Source organism: Zonotrichia albicollis, chromosome 9 (genome assembly GCF_047830755.1).
Source record: "Zonotrichia albicollis isolate bZonAlb1 chromosome 9, bZonAlb1.hap1, whole genome shotgun sequence".
Lineage (NCBI taxonomy): Eukaryota > Metazoa > Chordata > Aves > Passeriformes > Passerellidae > Zonotrichia > Zonotrichia albicollis.
In genome coordinates, this window is record NC_133827.1 from 35,575,513 (window position 1) to 35,592,519 (window position 17,007).

The 17,007-nt window shown below is 40.3% G+C and overlaps 1 protein-coding gene across 5 annotated transcripts in view; it reads right to left on the reverse strand.

Moving 5' to 3' along the window:
- Positions 1-645: 645 nt before the first annotated feature.
- The window catches only part of PIK3CA (phosphatidylinositol-4,5-bisphosphate 3-kinase catalytic subunit alpha), a 36,642-nt gene continuing 20,280 nt past the window's right edge, over positions 646-17,007 (reverse strand). For all 5 annotated transcript variants that reach the window (XM_074547384.1, XM_074547385.1, XM_074547388.1 and 2 more), the window contains exons 5-21: positions 15,337-15,582; positions 14,410-14,495; positions 12,275-12,380; positions 11,126-11,278; positions 10,887-11,021; positions 9,140-9,264; positions 8,693-8,774; positions 8,068-8,232; positions 7,403-7,506; positions 6,526-6,697; positions 6,095-6,201; positions 5,460-5,581; positions 4,848-4,926; positions 3,837-4,007; positions 3,512-3,629; positions 3,191-3,342; positions 646-2,039 (exon numbers count right to left, since the gene is read on the reverse strand). In XM_074547384.1, coding sequence (XP_074403485.1) covers positions 1,769-2,039; positions 3,191-3,342; positions 3,512-3,629; positions 3,837-4,007; positions 4,848-4,926; positions 5,460-5,581; positions 6,095-6,201; positions 6,526-6,697; positions 7,403-7,506; positions 8,068-8,232; positions 8,693-8,774; positions 9,140-9,264; positions 10,887-11,021; positions 11,126-11,278; positions 12,275-12,380; positions 14,410-14,495; positions 15,337-15,582 — 2,394 coding nt within the window. In that variant the 3' untranslated portion in view covers positions 646-1,768. The remainder of the gene's footprint in view (positions 2,040-3,190; positions 3,343-3,511; positions 3,630-3,836; positions 4,008-4,847; positions 4,927-5,459; positions 5,582-6,094; positions 6,202-6,525; positions 6,698-7,402; positions 7,507-8,067; positions 8,233-8,692; positions 8,775-9,139; positions 9,265-10,886; positions 11,022-11,125; positions 11,279-12,274; positions 12,381-14,409; positions 14,496-15,336; positions 15,583-17,007) is intronic.

Sequence of the window (17,007 nt, forward strand, 5' to 3'; positions counted from 1 at the left end):
AAAACAGGAGTCTTGGACAGATAGAACTGGGTTGCAAAATTAAGAGAGTTAATATTGGACAAATCATGTAAATAAAGAATATATATTAATAATAGTTCCTATTATATAAATAGCCTTTATAAAAAAATAATCTTTCAATAATTTTAATAACTCACCTTTCTTTAGGTTCTGGAAAACATGTATGAAAAAAATCTATTCAGTTCAAGTTAGATTAAAGCAAACCTAAGATGAACACTACAGCTCTCTGTTGCACTAAACCCAATTCTGACCATTCAATTTCCAGGTTAGTCAGTTTTTGGGGATGATAGGGAGTTTTGTTGTGAAAATATGAATTGCACCCCTAGCAATACTGAGCAGAAGAAACACCATAATGAGTGGGCCTATTTTCTACTGCCTTCAGAAACTGTGCAGATGACGGACCCAAAAATCGAAGGGCCACCCAAACCCCACAAATGTTAATGCCTCTGAGCACATTTAAAAGGCACTGTCCTCTCACTAACATTTTTAGATCTTTCCTTTAAATTATGCTGCATTTAAGTATTTGCTATCACTTGAATTCTCTTTCTATTCTTCACAATCCAACATAGTCTCCACCTGCTGTACCAGATCTAAGGTAAAATGTGATGGACTCTTACACTAGCACTATTTTCCTTCTAATTTATCCTATCAAATGAAAAAAGGAAACATTCTTCCAAGTATACCTTTTTGAGCTTAAGGCATAACATGAATCATCGAATCACAGAATATGCTGGTACCCACATGGATCACAGAGTCCAACTCCTGGCCCTGCACAGACACCCCAGGAATCTCACCCTGGGTCTGAGAGCTTTGTCCAAGCACTCCTTGAACTCTGTCAGGCTTGGGGCTGTGACCACTTCCCTGGGAGCCTGTTCAGTGCCCAACCACCCTCTGGGTGAAAAACCTTTTTGTAATATTCAACCTAAACCTCCCCTGACTCAACTCCATGCCATTTCCTCAATTCCTGTCACTGCTCACCAGAGAGAGGAGATTGGTACCTGTCCCTCCACTTCCCCTTGTGAGGAAGGTGCAGGCCTCAATGAAATCTGAGCTCAGTCTCCTCCAGGCTGAACAGACCAAGTGACCTCAGCTGCTCCCCACACAGCCCATTCCCCTCCAGACCCCTCACCATCCTTGTGGCCCTCCTTTGGACACTCTCTAATAGCTTAATTTTATTTAGACTGTGGCACCCAAAACTGCCCACAATATTGAAGGTGAGGCCGCCGCAGTGCAGAGCAGAGTGGGCCAATGCCCTCCCTTGCCCAGGGGCCACGCTGTGCCTGATGTCCCCAGGACACAGGTGGCTCTCTTGGCTGCAGGGCACTGCTGGCTCATGTTCAACTTGCCATCGACCAGGACCCCCAGGTCCATCTCAGCAGCTGCTGTCCAGCCTCATTCCCCAGTCCATACACACAACCAGGCTTGCCCCATTGCAGGTGCAGAATCTGGCACTTGCCCTTGTTAAACTTCACACACTTGGTGATTGCCCATCTCTCTAATTTGTCGAGGTCCCTGCACACATCGTACTAAAGCTTAATTTTTGAAGTTTATAATTTTAGTGCTATCTGAAACCCTGTTTTACATTATTTTCCAACAGTTGTCTGAACAATTCATCTCTTTTCTCGCCATAAGTTCTAATGTTGTTCATGGTTTGTGCAATTCCTATGCAACCAGTCTTTGCTGCTCACGGGTATTAACAGTGCAGTACCCACAAAGCTGGGTATCAGTTCTTGTTTTCTTTGCTGTCAGTTCAGTTCAAAGCGTGTTGCTTTATTGTGTGGAAGATCCAGTCCATTTTTGTTGTCCAGCCACCATGGTGAGCATCATTCATCTGCTTCATGAAGTACTCAAGAGCCTCCTGCTCAGTTTTGTCCAATGCAAGGGTCTTTCTAATGTATGCAATATCATCAAAGGACTGCAGTTCTGGCATTCCTGAGCCAAGCATCATGGAGAAAAGATTGATGAAGAGATTGGCATGCTGCCGAATTGCCAGGTAAGCCTTATAGCACATCTCCTGAAACCTGGAAGAGACCAGGGGAAAAAAAGCTCAGTGCATTCCCCTGCTGCATGTGTATCACTGCTTCAGCACCAAAACAGTTTTACAGGTAACCAGACACTAAAAATGCAGTCTTAGTCTAGTAAGAACACCATAATGTAGCTGAGATTACTACTCATTCTCCTACTGGGTTTATCTGTGTAAGGATTAATAGTGGTCAGACTAATACAACATCCAAAGACAGGCTTTCTAGCCTTAAACCCCATCTGCAATTTACACAACTGTTCAACACTAATTTATGTGAGTTCACAGGGCCATTTTTTTCACTGCTACTGACATTTCAGATTTCAAAAGGTATTTCCTGACACACTGCTAAAATCAGTGCTTTCCTGGCTATCTTCAGAGTTGCATTTCTCCTGTAGTTTTATATTGCTCCTTAGGTACTCTGAAGAATGCACTGAAAACAGGGACATTTGCTCTATCAGACTGGATAAGAAATACCCAGGTTAAGGGAAAAAATGCAGAAGAGCTTCACTGCAGTGTTCAGACAGACACTATAATTCAAAATCTGTCTTCTGTTGCCATCAACATAATGAAATTAAGATTAAAACTGAAACCTCTTAAGGACTGGGTTGCTGGAAAGAGATATTAAGAATGACTACAGCAACAGATTTATTTACTGCTATTATTTTAAAATTCTTGCTCAGCAGGTTCTCAGCCATTGTCACAAACTACACAGGCCAGCTGAAGAGCTGCTATCAGAGCAGCTATAGGAGAGAGAAGTATGGCTGGATGACCAGCAAGGCTCTGATGCACACAACACCCAACATTTAAGAATTCTCAGTAGCTGCAGTTCTGCCATCTCAAGAGGATTTTAAATGTAAAGTCAAAGAAATATCAGATGTTTGAAAAATTACCATATTTATTCACATGTATGCTGACCCTGCAAATCTCAAGTGAGATTTCATGGACCAAAGGTCATGTAAGTGCTAAGATTACCCACTGACTTACAAGTGCATGGCTGATCTTCAACTGAAGAACTAGAACATTCCCACTGCAAGCCAATTAAAATACTACTGTTCAGTTAGAAGGTCTAATTATTAAAAGGTCACCAGTACTAAAGTGCATTTTAGGTACAAAACACTCTGGAGGTTAAATGCATAAAAGAAAGCTCACCTTTCAAACTCCCTCGTTTTGGTACATTCTTGGGCTCCTTTACTAATCACAATTAAGAAGTCTTGTGTTAAGACAAATGGCACACGCTCTCTTTTGTAACCAAATTTTTTCTTCTTGTGATCGAGGAAGTGCCCAAAGTCAATATGAAACAGCTTGAAAAGACAGAAAGGTGTTTTAAGATTAATAATTCCTTGTTTAAAGGAAGTCACAGTAATATTCATCATTTACTTATAGTTCCAATAGATGTCTTTTTTTTTCCAAAACAAACTCATACCAAAGTGAGGATGACCTTAGGGTATGATTTTAGAAATCATCTCTTACCTGTCCATCATCTTTGACCATGATGTTGCTGTTGTGGCGATCACCAATGCCCAGGATAAAGGTGGCAACACAGTAGCCAGCACAAGAACGTGTAAACAGGTCAATAGCTGCATCATACCTATCCCAACAAAAAAGTAGACACTTTCCTCAGACATTCCAATAACACAGAAGTGCAAAAGAGCAAACAGGAACAGGTAAAAAAGAAAACAAAACTAGATGGACATAATTATGGACATAATCTCCCACTTGATGAACTTTAGTTATCTTGAAGTTTCCATCAAAAAGAAGCATATGGCCAAGAAAAACAGGTGACAGGGAATCTCACATGTCTCCTTTGTTCTTGTCCTTGAGCCACTGGTGCAATGTATGGCTGTTGAACTGCAGTGCTCCTTTTAAGCCTCCTTTACACTGGATCTGCATGATGGTGTGAGAGCTCCTGACCACCTCGATGAGTCCCACACAGTCACCGATTGACAAACACCCATAGGGCAACATCCTGGAAGACAAAGGTTCATTGTTTTCTTGGGGTTTTTTTCCTTCCTTTATAGAGAACCGTGGCAAGAGGTGGGAGAGGATGTATTTCTGCAGATTCCTCTATCTGGCTACTCTTTCAGTCATAGGGAACTGTAACCATTCTGCAAACCAATCTTGGACAAAGGCTTAATTCTGCCACTTGTTACACTACTGCAGACAAAACTGTGACCGCTGAGAGATAACATAAACCAACAGGTCCTTCTGTCAAGATAAGGAAATGAAAACTGGGGGTTTCTAGACAGTGCACAGGCAGCTCCTTCATTCCCACCTAAAAATGTACCACACAGCAAACACAAATTTAAGGTGCAACCTGTCTAGGAACAGTTTTCCAGAAGCAGAACAGCTTATCCTGAGTGCCCTGCAGAAGCTGCTGCACCCCAGTCTGGAGGAGAAGCTCACACAGACTGGGCAGTGTCTCTGTGTGGACTGAAGTGAAGACACCAACTGCAAAGAGTCATTGCTCAGCAGGGCTGAGGGTTTGCACCTTGTTCAAAGCCAAACCTACAGACACAACCACCTGGCCACAGTGTGGCTACTGTGACTTGGCTCTTGTATCCATTCCTTGTATGTAGCTCACTCAGATCCACTTGAATAAAAATTAATTATTTTTCAAATATGATCTTCTGTTTATAAAATCCAGTAGTTAAACAAAAAAAATTAAATGTTGCTCTAATGTGCACAAAAATGTCTATTTATAGCATTTCATTTATTACCCTTGGGAAAACAGAAGCAATCTCTGGGAACAAACCAATGCCAGAACCATTAAGATCAGCATTACTTGGGAATGACCTCTAATGCTTACCGAAGATCAAGACCCTGATTTTGCCAGATGTTTTCCATAATTCGAATTATCTGAAGTGTTAGCATGTCCTGACGCAAGTCTGAAATAGTCAAATACATTCAATTTGCAGATTTTGTAACACCAGAATCTTTGGTTAGATCCTACTTTCCTTTTCCCCCAAAAACTATGTCTAAATACATCTAAAGGTAATGAGGTTTGCATAGTTTTGTGCAGATTTTGTTCCCTCAGTACAGAAAAGCAGGTTTTAAATAGCAAAAAATGAATATGAACATATGGTAGTGATTTTAAAAACATACACTAAAACCAGGACAATGGAATCACCGTTTACACATCTATAATATCTTGAATAAATTTACAATTAAAAATAACAAATATTAAATAGTATTGTGCTCCACCTTGACAGACTGAGCATCTCAGAACATAAAAAGTTTGTACTTGACTGAGATAAATACTCATCTGTCCATGCTTAATTTTTCTGGAAAAGAAAATAGCTTTGCTCAGCTGATGTTTTTTTTTTAGTATATGTACTTTATAAACTTATAAAAAACACTAATTAAAGGTTAGGAAAATAAACAGGTATGTAGCTTTTGAATTACACTTATCTTTCCTTACCATCTCCATTTTTAAATATTATCTCATTGTTCTGAAATAACAACTCAGACATAATATCTGGGTTTTCCCAGTTCAACCACAGCGGCCTTTTTGCAGATGACATTATCCTGCACTCCTCAAGCCTAAAAGAGATAAGATTTCTATGAAATAGGCATAATTTGATTCTTATACCATACTTCTCTAATATTGCTAAGGTCTCCCTGTTTTGGTCAAACTCTGAACCAGCACCAAATTAAAGATGCAAAGATAACTGACAATGCACCATTTTCATTTTCAGACTCAAAGTTAAATTAGTAAGTGTTACATTAACCATTTGCTAAGACCAACAGAAGAGTTGTGTTGTAAGGGAATATTGTAAATATTTCTGTGGCAATATGAGCTCTGAGAACTGGAAAAAGGACTGAAGTTCCTGGCACCTTAAAGGAACAACTGAAGTCATGTTGTTCCCTGGTTTGTTACAGCATTAGGTTGAAATGACTCCACTCCTTATGGATTACTCTGCTACAAATTCTATTCAGTGCACTTTGAAAATACTGACATTTAATAAATTAACAGTCAACCTCAACACTGTTATTGTTACCATTACTAAACATTTACTGAAGCATCTAGACAAACTTCAAAAGTGGATACAATACCGGAGGTTTCCCAGTTGATGGGCAGGATTAAGAGGAGAGATAAAACCTTGCAAGGCATCCATGAAATCTGGCCGTCTCATTTGTTCAACAAGAAACTTCATCTGTACCTGATCAATAAGCACATTCAGGTCTTGAGAACACTATTTACATGTAAATGAAGGTATCAGATTTGAGCTTTGGTTTTCAAGCATGGTTTTGCACAGTTCTAATGTAAGTACAGCTCAGCTACATATTACACAAATTGAAACCTTTAGTTCTATTGCCTTGAGAGCTAGACAGTGGCATTGCACAGAAAACACTGCAGCTCCCCAGGAAACACAGCACCTACTGAAATGAGAATTAACACTTTCCTCAATGATCAAATTGAACAGTTCTAAGTAATTCCTGTGACTCAACAGCAGCAGTTTGGAGATAAGGACAGCTTTAGATACCTTCTGGGTCTCATCCTTTTTTTCCTGCTTGAGAATATCTGTGAGGTTAATCAACTTCTCCATGGCCTCCACCTGCCTGCTCAGGTGCTTCAGGTACATTCCACATGCTCGACAGTAGGACTCCAGAAGTAAACCAAACCTCTGACTGACAGTCTTGTTGTGCATTTCAGACCTACACAGGGAGGAAGAACAGTTACAGCCTAGAGACAAGACCACTTAGAGGTGCCAAAAATGAAGCTGCACTTGTGACACCTTCACAGAGTCCTAAAATACATCCCCTCAAACAATCCCCTCCCTTATCCTTGATGACACTGAGGCAAGCAGAAAAGTGAGAGTACACCAAAGATGTCTTGCTTCTATTTCTGATGTGATTACACCATCTTAGAACAGAACTTTTAGGTGACCTCTAGCTACAACCCAATATGTTGCAGATTGAGCTATCGAGCTCTATAAGAAGCCTTTAATAAGGAAGTAAAAATAAAGTTTTTACTTGTCCTTTTCAAAGTTTTACCTTGTTGAATTGGGTGGCTTTCTTTAGGTCTCATATATTTGTAAAGTTTTCTGGAAAAATTGATGGGGCATAAGACAGCTAACAATATGGTAGGCTTTCAGCAGTCTCAGACTACCTTGTTTTCAGAATAAACATGATTAGATAAAAAGAAGTACAAATCAAGCCTATTAAGTACCTTTGAAACTGCAAGGCATGATTTCTGTCACTGAACTACATATTCAAACTCTTAACCAATATAACCCAATGTTTATTTAAAGTGGTAACATTTTTCTAAGAAAGGACATTCAGTATGTCAAACCTTTAGAACAACTAATTGTTTACAGCTAATAGGAAGCCCACCACCCCTTAACATGACATTAAGCTTACTTTAAATGCCAAAAGAAGAAGTGTCCTATCCTTTGATTGGTCAGTGCCTTCTTCAGCAAAAATCTCACAAGCTGATTATCTAAATACTGCTCATATTTCAGAACCTAGTTAAGGATAAAGAGAAAATATTAAAAAATCAGATGCAGTTATTATTTCTATGAACAATATACAGATTAAAGCCAGTTAAATAAAATGCCATATATGTTTTACATTTTTTTTTTCAGGAATGACTGATCTTGGTATTAATATTTGCATGTGTTAGGCTTTGAACAATATATGCCAACTGTTCACTGGCTGCCTCTATTTCAGGAACTTACCATCTGATGCTTGCTTTACTGTTACCAAATATTTTAGCCTCAACTTGCTCAAAATTTTGAGAAGATGCTTCTGCTCATCCTTTCCCATATGTTAGGACAGCTGAAATAGCTGCCTGTTCCAGTTGGTGGAACAGTTTTGCATCTCTGCAGAATGCTGGCATTTAGTACCAACAAGCAAAACCACAGTACTGCAGAAAAACTAACCTTTCATCTCCTCCTAAATAATCTGCAAAGCATACATGATGACCTCTTTTTCACAACAACTTAACTTTTGCTGTGTTTTAAGCCTCTGTGAACACTGGACATACACAAGACAACAAATATGCCAGAATAATAGTTGCTCAGTACCTGTACCAGCTGGATGAGGTACTGAGACAGTTTGTCATCAGTCAGGGACTTCTCCAGGCAGCGAACTGCGAACGCTCGCACCATGGGGTCTGGGTAGTTGCAGTCCAGCAGCTCCATGGCCTGCTCTGGCTTGATTGAGGGCCAGTCCTTCACCAAGCAGTACATCTGGGGGCAAGGAGAACAAGCAGTTTACACCTTTGCACTGCTCAGGAGGAGCTGGAACACACAGCCATTAGAAGGCATTGTCAGACACAAACTACATCAGAGTAGAAGCTGTTTAATTGCTGGTCCTCTCAATCAACAGTCTGGTATTAGTTGCCAGTTGACTTTGTTGTTTTACCCGCTATAAAAAGAATGAAAACAAAACCTCACATTTAACTGTAATTGACAAGTTGGCAACATCAGAGGGATTCGAGTAATGCCAGCAAGAGGAAATCTTGAGACCAGACTGAGCTAAAGAACAAGAACTATGGACCAGAGACACCTGTCAATCACAGTGGCAACTCCAACTATTCATTCAATGTATCATACACACAAAATATGCTTTTAACTTCCAGAAGCTTTTTTTAAAATAGCATTTTAAAGCTTCTTCAAAATCTAACAGCTCTTCGGTGCTTTATGTTACCTGTGCCACTTCATCTCTAGAATTCCACTTGACAGACAAAAGTAATTTGGGTAGAATTTCTGGAGTATTCACACAATAGTGTCTGCAAAAGAGGAAAAAGAAAAGTTGCATGTACTAAACAACACTTCTGCTTTCATAACCATCAACTATGTCCCCACAGCCTTGCACATTTTTCTTCCTTTGTCAGCAAGGTGCTCTCAGGATCCATCCATGCAGGTAAAACTGCAGTAATAAGGAAAATGGGAACTCATTCAACAACTTACTTTGCTCCACAGGATTATAACCAAACCACACAATGCAGAATGCTTTACAAGCCTTGTCTAAAACACCAACTCCTCAGCACAGAAGAAAAGGGAGCAAAACCCATGACAAATTTGGAATGAATGGAGTCAAGTTTGATTATGCCAAGAGGGTTTTTGTTTTTGTTTGGTTTTTGATTTGCAATACCTGTGTCTCCAGAGGAAGTCCTTCTCTTGCTCAGTGATTTCAGACAAGGGGTCTCGGGTACAAATGGCTCGCAGTTGCTCCTTGTCACTCTCTGTTAATTCACTATCCCGAGCTAGTCTGTTACTCTGCAGAGACAGTGGCACTTTAGCCCTCCACACAACTCCTTCTATTGCCAAAGCACACATGAAATACAGTATTTGAACACACAGCAACCACTCCAGCCTGTGTCATGCAATACTATCTTGCTGTATCCACTTGTTATAACTGAGAGCTCAAAATGTAGAAAGAAGATGAAAGACTAGGCCTTTGATCTCTACAACTGCTTTTAGTCACTGCTGGCACAAGGAGAGGCACATTTCAACTAAATCAGCTGTGTGGAGAAACAGCAGCAGTTGACATCTGATGAATGACACAATGCAACACAAAGTGAGACTGGTCATTTCTGACCCCAGCCTGAGATTGCTGAGGGCTGCTGAAAGGAATGAAAAGGATTTGGAACTGAAAAAGGAGAACACAGGGGATGAAAACAGGTAAATCAGGGGCAGAATGCTGTAGGAATGCCTGAGTAACAGGAATATGGAAAACAGTAAATCACAATTAGTGTAAGACATTCCCCAAAGAGCACAGAAAACAGAATTGCTACAAGCAGAAATTAGCTATGTTGTCAGTGAAGTGACCTTATCCTCCTCACCTTTTTTTCTTTGTGCCAGACGGAACAAAACAATGAGCTGGAGTACAGAGGCCCAGGTAAGAGGCCCAGGTAAGGGGAATGTTATTTACCAAGAAGAAAACTGTCCTTAAGCATTCATTAAGACCCTGCTCAGTCACAGCATAAACAGCAGAGATGCTGCTCTATGATGGACACACTGCTGAGCATCAAGAGAAATCCAATGCCCACAGCCTGCTCAGGACACATGGGACAGGACTGCTGCAAACACCCCCAGAATTCCCACTCTGGAAGCTGCTGCCACCTCTGTGCTCTCTGGCACAGCCAAACTCCCACCACAGGGCTCTTCACACAGAGCACAGAGCTCCTTGGGCAAACCCAGGGCTTTGAACCAGCCTCCAGAAGAAAATGTAAAACACACCAACCAATTTCACAGCCTTGGCTTTAAATAAAGAGCATTTTTAGCTTGACTGCTTTTCTGTTTTTACTTCTTTTCATCATCCAAAAAAGTGCTTTGAAGAAAGCTCCAAACCTCACCAAAAAGCCAATTGTAATGCACAAGTTCTGTTTGTGGAAAAAGTGAGATAAACGACTACACCCATGTGTATGTCCATCAATTCCCTTAAAATTCCCTTTGCTTGTGGTCATAACCACCCCATAAAACAGACAGGAAAGAGTTCTAAGCACCTTTGGGTTACACAGGAAAGCCTAACTATAAACATGAAACTGCAACAAAGAAAAACAGTGTCATTGAAGGAGAATTGCAACTTTTAAGAAGTTAAACTAAGTAGTTTGACACCCAAATTAGTGACACAAAAATGTCAAAAACACAGTAAACCAGTTTCTCTTTGGAGTGTTTTGGTGGGTCAGTGAAGCATTAGGTCACTTTACTGGTAATATAAAGAAAGGAGAATCTATTGCCCATTTTACCAAACACACAACAAAAATTTGATTTTTTGATTTTACAATAAATGAGGATGTTAAAAAAAAAGTTTTGTCACTGATACACTGAGTAAAATAAAGTAGCAAATAATCCTTTCCTATTTGAAGAGCTAATCCTGGAGGGGGAGTTTGCCTTACCTGCCCTGCGTAGCTGTAGTTGAATCCCAGTTCCCGTGAAATTGTCCAGTTTGCATGTTCTTCAATCACTGTCATATCTGGGAACTTCACAGGGTTGCTAAACCAATCAAATTCCAGCTCTAAGCATGGAGTTTCCTAGGTCGAGGGAATTCAAATTACTTTTTCTGCTGAATGATAGCAACCAGAATAAAGCATATTTTGAAAATGCACTCTTAAGGGGGAAGCTGGCATGCAAATACCTTATTTGGATTTGATCCAGTAACACCAATAGGATTCAACAAATCCTCCAGCCCATGAGGTACTGCCCAAAGATTCAAAGCCATTTTCCCAGATACCAGAGTGTCTGTGTAATCGAACATGTTTATATTTCCCCAAGCCAATGGACAGTGCTCCTTGAAGAGATTAAAATATGATTTTTTTTTCAGTGTCATCTATGGATTACTGCAGAGCAAGTCAGGAGAAATAACATTTTCACCCCAGATCAAGTTGTTACATTCCCAGATTAGCAGAAAGCAAGTTATGGAAGCTTTACCATGTTTTTCTAGAAATGGCTGTCATAGCAGTCCTTTAACAAAATTATACTAAAAGAATTGTAAACACATGCACATATCTTCCTCACACCAGACTAAGTCAGGATGATGAAAGAAGTTTTTCTGACAAAGAGATTTTTTACCAAGTGCTGTAGTGACAGAGCAAGGGGCAGCAGTTTCAAACTGAGGTAAATATTTTTAGATTGGACAAAAGAAATATTTTTTTCTATGTTTTCTATGATAAGCTAGCAAGACACTGGCACAGGTTCCCCAGAGAAGCTGTGGCTGCTCCACTCCTGGAAGTGTTCAAGGCCAGGCTGGATGGGGCTTGGAGCAACCTGGGCGAGTAAAATGGGGGTGGAACTGGATGATCTTTAAGGATCCCTTCTAACCCAAATCATTCTGTAAGGTTCACAGACCTGCTCATAGACAAACACCCTCAAACCCACAATGTAATGATGCTGCTGGCAAAAAATTAAATGTTGCATGTAGGTTCTTAAAAATCACTATTTCAGGTCTTGCATAAAATGCCAAAGGAATACAGAATTTCTTTACTTGAAAATTCAACTCTAAAGGTACAAATATTGTCCTTTAAAAATAAATAGGTTAGTAACATGGGTTTTGAAGATTAATTTTAAAAGCACTTCCACTTCAAAACACCAACACTGGTCTTTGTGTCTGGCAATGCAATACAGGCATGATTTACAGTGCTGAACTGATAACCTTAAAAAAAAAAAATCCCTATTTTAATCATATTGAAATCAAACACAGCACTCATTGCCAGGCCAGCATTCAGCAGCTATGTTCCCAAACCTGACTGAAGTGGCTCAGCAGCACAATAAGGCAGGGGGGTTTTACCTCCTTGGCCCCCTTGCGGCCCTTGACAGAGCAGATGGACAGGCAGAGGCGCGCGGCGCGGGGCAGGTCAGGGATGTACATGTCGTACAGCAGCCACTCGTTCCACCTGCACGTCCAAAGGCAGAGTTAAACCAGGCCAAAGGAGGCATCATCACCCCACCAAAAGGCATTTGTTATATTCCTAAACTGTGTATTTGCAGACAGAGCATACTTTCTGGTCCTCACTTATGCATTTGACCACATTCACTGCTTTTGGGGATAGAAGCTTCTCCAACAGCCTTCTAGCCCCAACGCTGCTTAAAAAGCCATGTTAGGTTCAATTCCTGCAACCTAAAGATAATGGATTTGCATAAATGCTACACTGATGTAAGATTTAGCTTGTCAAACAGCCTTCCCTTCAAGGGAAAAAGGCAATTGGGAAAAAGAGCTTTCAAAACCAAACTAAACTTCAACTGTTGGAACATAAAAAGGTATCTGCAAGATGGGGATAGAACATGGAAATCCAAAGCAATATTCCCAAGTCAAATATTTTTCTATTTACTATAGCAATAATAGCACAGATTGATTTTACAGGAATAGTTTGATTTTGTTTTCATGAATTTCTCTAAGCAGAATTCATCTCTCAGTTGGTAGAGCTGTGCTTTTGAAGAGGAACTTCTGATCCAGTTTCTTCCCCTAAGCAGATTGTCATAAAGAATTTTCTCAGTTGAAAGAGAAAGCAGTTTCCAAGGACAGCGTTAATTTTGCAATGTATCTGTAGCTACTGAAAGCAATTTTACAAAGAAATAACTGTGAAAGCCCTTCTCTAAGAATAAAGAAATTGGCAGATAAACTTTAATTCACTTTTCTTATGTGTTCATTTCACATAATACTGATCTATGTGACACATCCATGATTTTAAGGCATAACCTTCACCACCTTTCCAAGATTTTATCTCTAAAATAGTTGAAATTATCAGCTCAAGTACAGCAGTATTTGGGGCAACTCAGGAGGAGAGACTATTTTTCACCAACTATATATATATTATTAGTCCTTTAATTATAAAACCTAATCATATTCATAAAAAATGTACAGATAAAAATAAGAGTTTCAAAAATTACTATTAAAGACATGAAGTCAGAAAATGCAAGGAAAGAACTACTTCTGCACAGATACTTTGCATCTAAGCTTAGCAGATGCTGAAATTTCACACCTCTTCATTAGTTACAGTTATGAGAACAGGTGGCTAAAAGATGTCCCTAATGTTTATATATGCTATGAATATAAGGGAATTTTCCCCCCTTTTTTCTCCCATTTTATTCCCATTTTCCCCCAATTCTCCCCATTTTTTTTTCTATTTTTTCCCAATTTTCCCCCAATTTTTATTCCCATTGTCCACCCAATTTTATTCCCATTTTCCTCTTATTTTATTCCCATTTTCCTCTTGTTTTATTCTTATTTGTCCCAAATAAGGAAAGGTGGGTGAGGCTAAATCTCAAATAAGGGAATGTGGGCATGGCTAAGCCCAAATAAGGAAATGTGGGCAGAGCTAAGTCCAAATAAGGAAGTGTGGGTGTGGCTAAATCCCAGATAAGGAAAAATGGGCATGGCTAAATCCCTGATAAGGAAAGGTGTGCCGAGCTAAGTCCAAATAAGGAAATGTGGGCATGGCTAAATACCAAATAAGGAAGTGTGGGTGTGGCTAAATGCAAAAAAAGGAAATGTGGGCATGGCTAAATCCCACATAAGGGAATTTATCTCCTTTTATTTTCTCCCATTTTATTCCCATTTTCCCCCAATTCTCCCCATTTTTTTCCTATTTTTTCCCAATTTTCCCCCAATTTTTATTCCCATTGTCCTCCCTTCTTTTTGCACTTGTAATTTTTGCACTTAATTTTTTCCAGGTAATATTGATGGTTTGTCAAACATCCTGAAAATATATTCTATATTACACTATTATGTGCAAGACAAAATGCTTGTGTTTGAATTAAATTTTATATATATATATATATATATAGGGTTATGTAATATATTTTTATAAAACTTCAGGTAAAGGATTCCCAGTAAGGAGCTCTACCTGAGTAATGCCTAAGTCAAGCCTTTACTCCTTCAATGCTATCATTTATGATGCCCTGAAAGTCAGGTATTCATCTTACCTGGGATTAGAACAAGGTACCCTCTGAGTATTCACATTGTCACACAAAGGTTCCCCTCCATGGTAGATACCTGTCCTAACATAGATCTGAAGACAACAGCCATATTAGTCTTTGAAATGTTACTGTAAACAAATGTTTTCATTGCAGTCAACACATACCATGATTACAACACGTTATCCTTTCTTTTTCAGTAACAAAACAAAAACAAAACCAAAACTGAAAACCAAACTGCTCCACCACTCCCCAAATTAATTCATGCTCTGTTGGGTGTACAGCACAGTTTATAAGCATATCCTTCTAGAAAAAGTGTTTGGTCTTTCTCCTCATTAATTGCAAAACTAGGTCCTAAAAAATACAGTAACAAACTTGAAATCAACACTAAAAAAATCACCCCTGGAATTTACTCTCCATTCTTCCTGTGCCAAGGTGTCGTGAAAGGAATTCCAAGGAAAGAGAGTCAGGGTTGTAGATGTCTTCAGTGGAATTGAACACTATGAGGAATCAGGAGACCTGATTTTTGTCTCCTTTACCCCACAGCTTTATCTCCATAAAGAAAGACAGCATGCCCTCATCAAAAGCACTCTCAGTTACTGTAATACATTTTTAAACACAATTACTTAGAAGACAGATTTCTTTTTCTATCCATTACCATCTCTGCTGGAGCGCTATGCAAACTGACTCCTGCTCCTACCAGGCAGAATATTTAGCTAATTACCACAACTCACACTTTTTAAGCAGTATAGAAAAGTTTCTAGATGCTAAAATATGGGTGTGCTCTTTAGAATTCAATACTTCAATTTAAATAAAAGAGTGGTATAATTTCCTAACATGTTAAATTACAATTCTTTTCCAAAGCCAAAACAAACCACTCAGGAGGGACTCAGGAGGGAAACCACAGCTGCTGCAAAGCCATGAGTGATGCCATACCTTGTCTATGTCTCTGATGTTCACATTTACATAGGTAGCACAGAGGATCCTTATTCTGAGGGCGCTGTTGATGGTCCAGAGGGATTTGGTGGTGGCCTCCCCGTTCATGTAGGGCGTGGCGGTGGAGATGCGGCGCGAGTAGGAGGGCATGGTGAAGGTGTCCAGGGGCAGCTGCGTGTACAGGCTCTCCTTGGCCATCAGCATCAGGTTGGGCATGCGGCCAAGCATGATGCAGCTCCTTATGTACTGCAAGGAAACAACCAAAGGGTGCCACCACATTTTCTGAAAATCCTCTTGGCCCAGGATTTTCTCCTGGAGAGCTGAGAAGCCTCAGAGAGGAATGAAAACAGTAATTGTCTGAGTGTGCTCCTCTGTTTGCTGCTTTGGAATGTGGCTTGGGCATTGTTTACCAACAGGTGAATGTTTGATTGGCTCCATGTGAATTGTTTTTAATTAATGACCAATCCCAGCCAGCTGTGTTGGACTCGCTGAGTAACTCACGAGTTTTTACTATCATTCTTGCTAAGCCTTCTGATGTATCCTTTCTCTTTCTTTAGTATACTTTCAGTATAGCATTTTATCATATCATATCATATCATATCATATCATATCATATCATATCCTATCCTATCTCAGCTTTCTGAGAACATGGAGTCAAATTCTCATCTCTCACCTCATCCCGGGGCCCCTTACAAACACCACAAAGTGCTGTGTCTTTTCAAAACCTACACTCTTGGCAATGGAAACCTACATAGATACTTGAGGAGACAGGAAAGTGAAGGAGCTTATTGTGTCCTGCATGCACACCCTGTACAGTGACAGCAGGTACAGCATCCAGAAATTTGGACACGCTGTTGGGTAGGGTCACACAGCCACACCTCATGGTTCTGAGATTGAACATCTACAGCAATGGAAGGCTGAACTGGAGAGAGAGATGGGAGCTGAAAAAAACACCAGCCAGGTTTCTTGTAGAGCTCCTCAGCTCCAGCACAGCACAGAGCAGATGGATTTGAGCTGCTCCTGGAAGCAACTGAGCTGCTGTGGAACAGCAGGGGCTGTGCCAGCCTGCAGTGCCAGTCCCAGGCAGGGAGCACAAGGTAAGCAGCAGACACGCTCATTTTTGGCTCAGGTGTGCCCATTACCTTAGGCTCAGCACTGACCCTGACACACTTCACCTGTCCATTCAGGTCTGAGTGCTGAGAGCATTTAGTCTGGCAACAGCACCACAAAACACAGTGTGTTAGGACAGGTCCAGCCTGGAGTTAATGAGCAGGCTCTGCTGGGGCACAGCAGAGGCAGAGCAGATGCTTCTGAAGAAACCACGCTAGATCAAATAGGTCTGGTGTTTGATCTTCAGATGACTCTGCAAAATTATTCATGTATGCCTGCACTTGTTCCCCAGCTCCCAGAGTACAGAGATGCTTTCCCCATTATTCAGGATACCCCACCCCTCCTTCTCTCCTCCACTGCTCTGAAGATCAGATTGTCCACATTTTAGCTGAAGGAATGGGAGCAGTTTATTACAACAATACATTCCTCCAAGAGGAAGCAGCAGCAGCTGCTCAGATGCTCCTCTGTCCCATGTTCTCACACTCCCTGCCCTAACAAACCCAGGCAGTGAAGGACAGACACAAGGAAGACTCAGCAATGATTTCTGTAGTGCTGGATGTC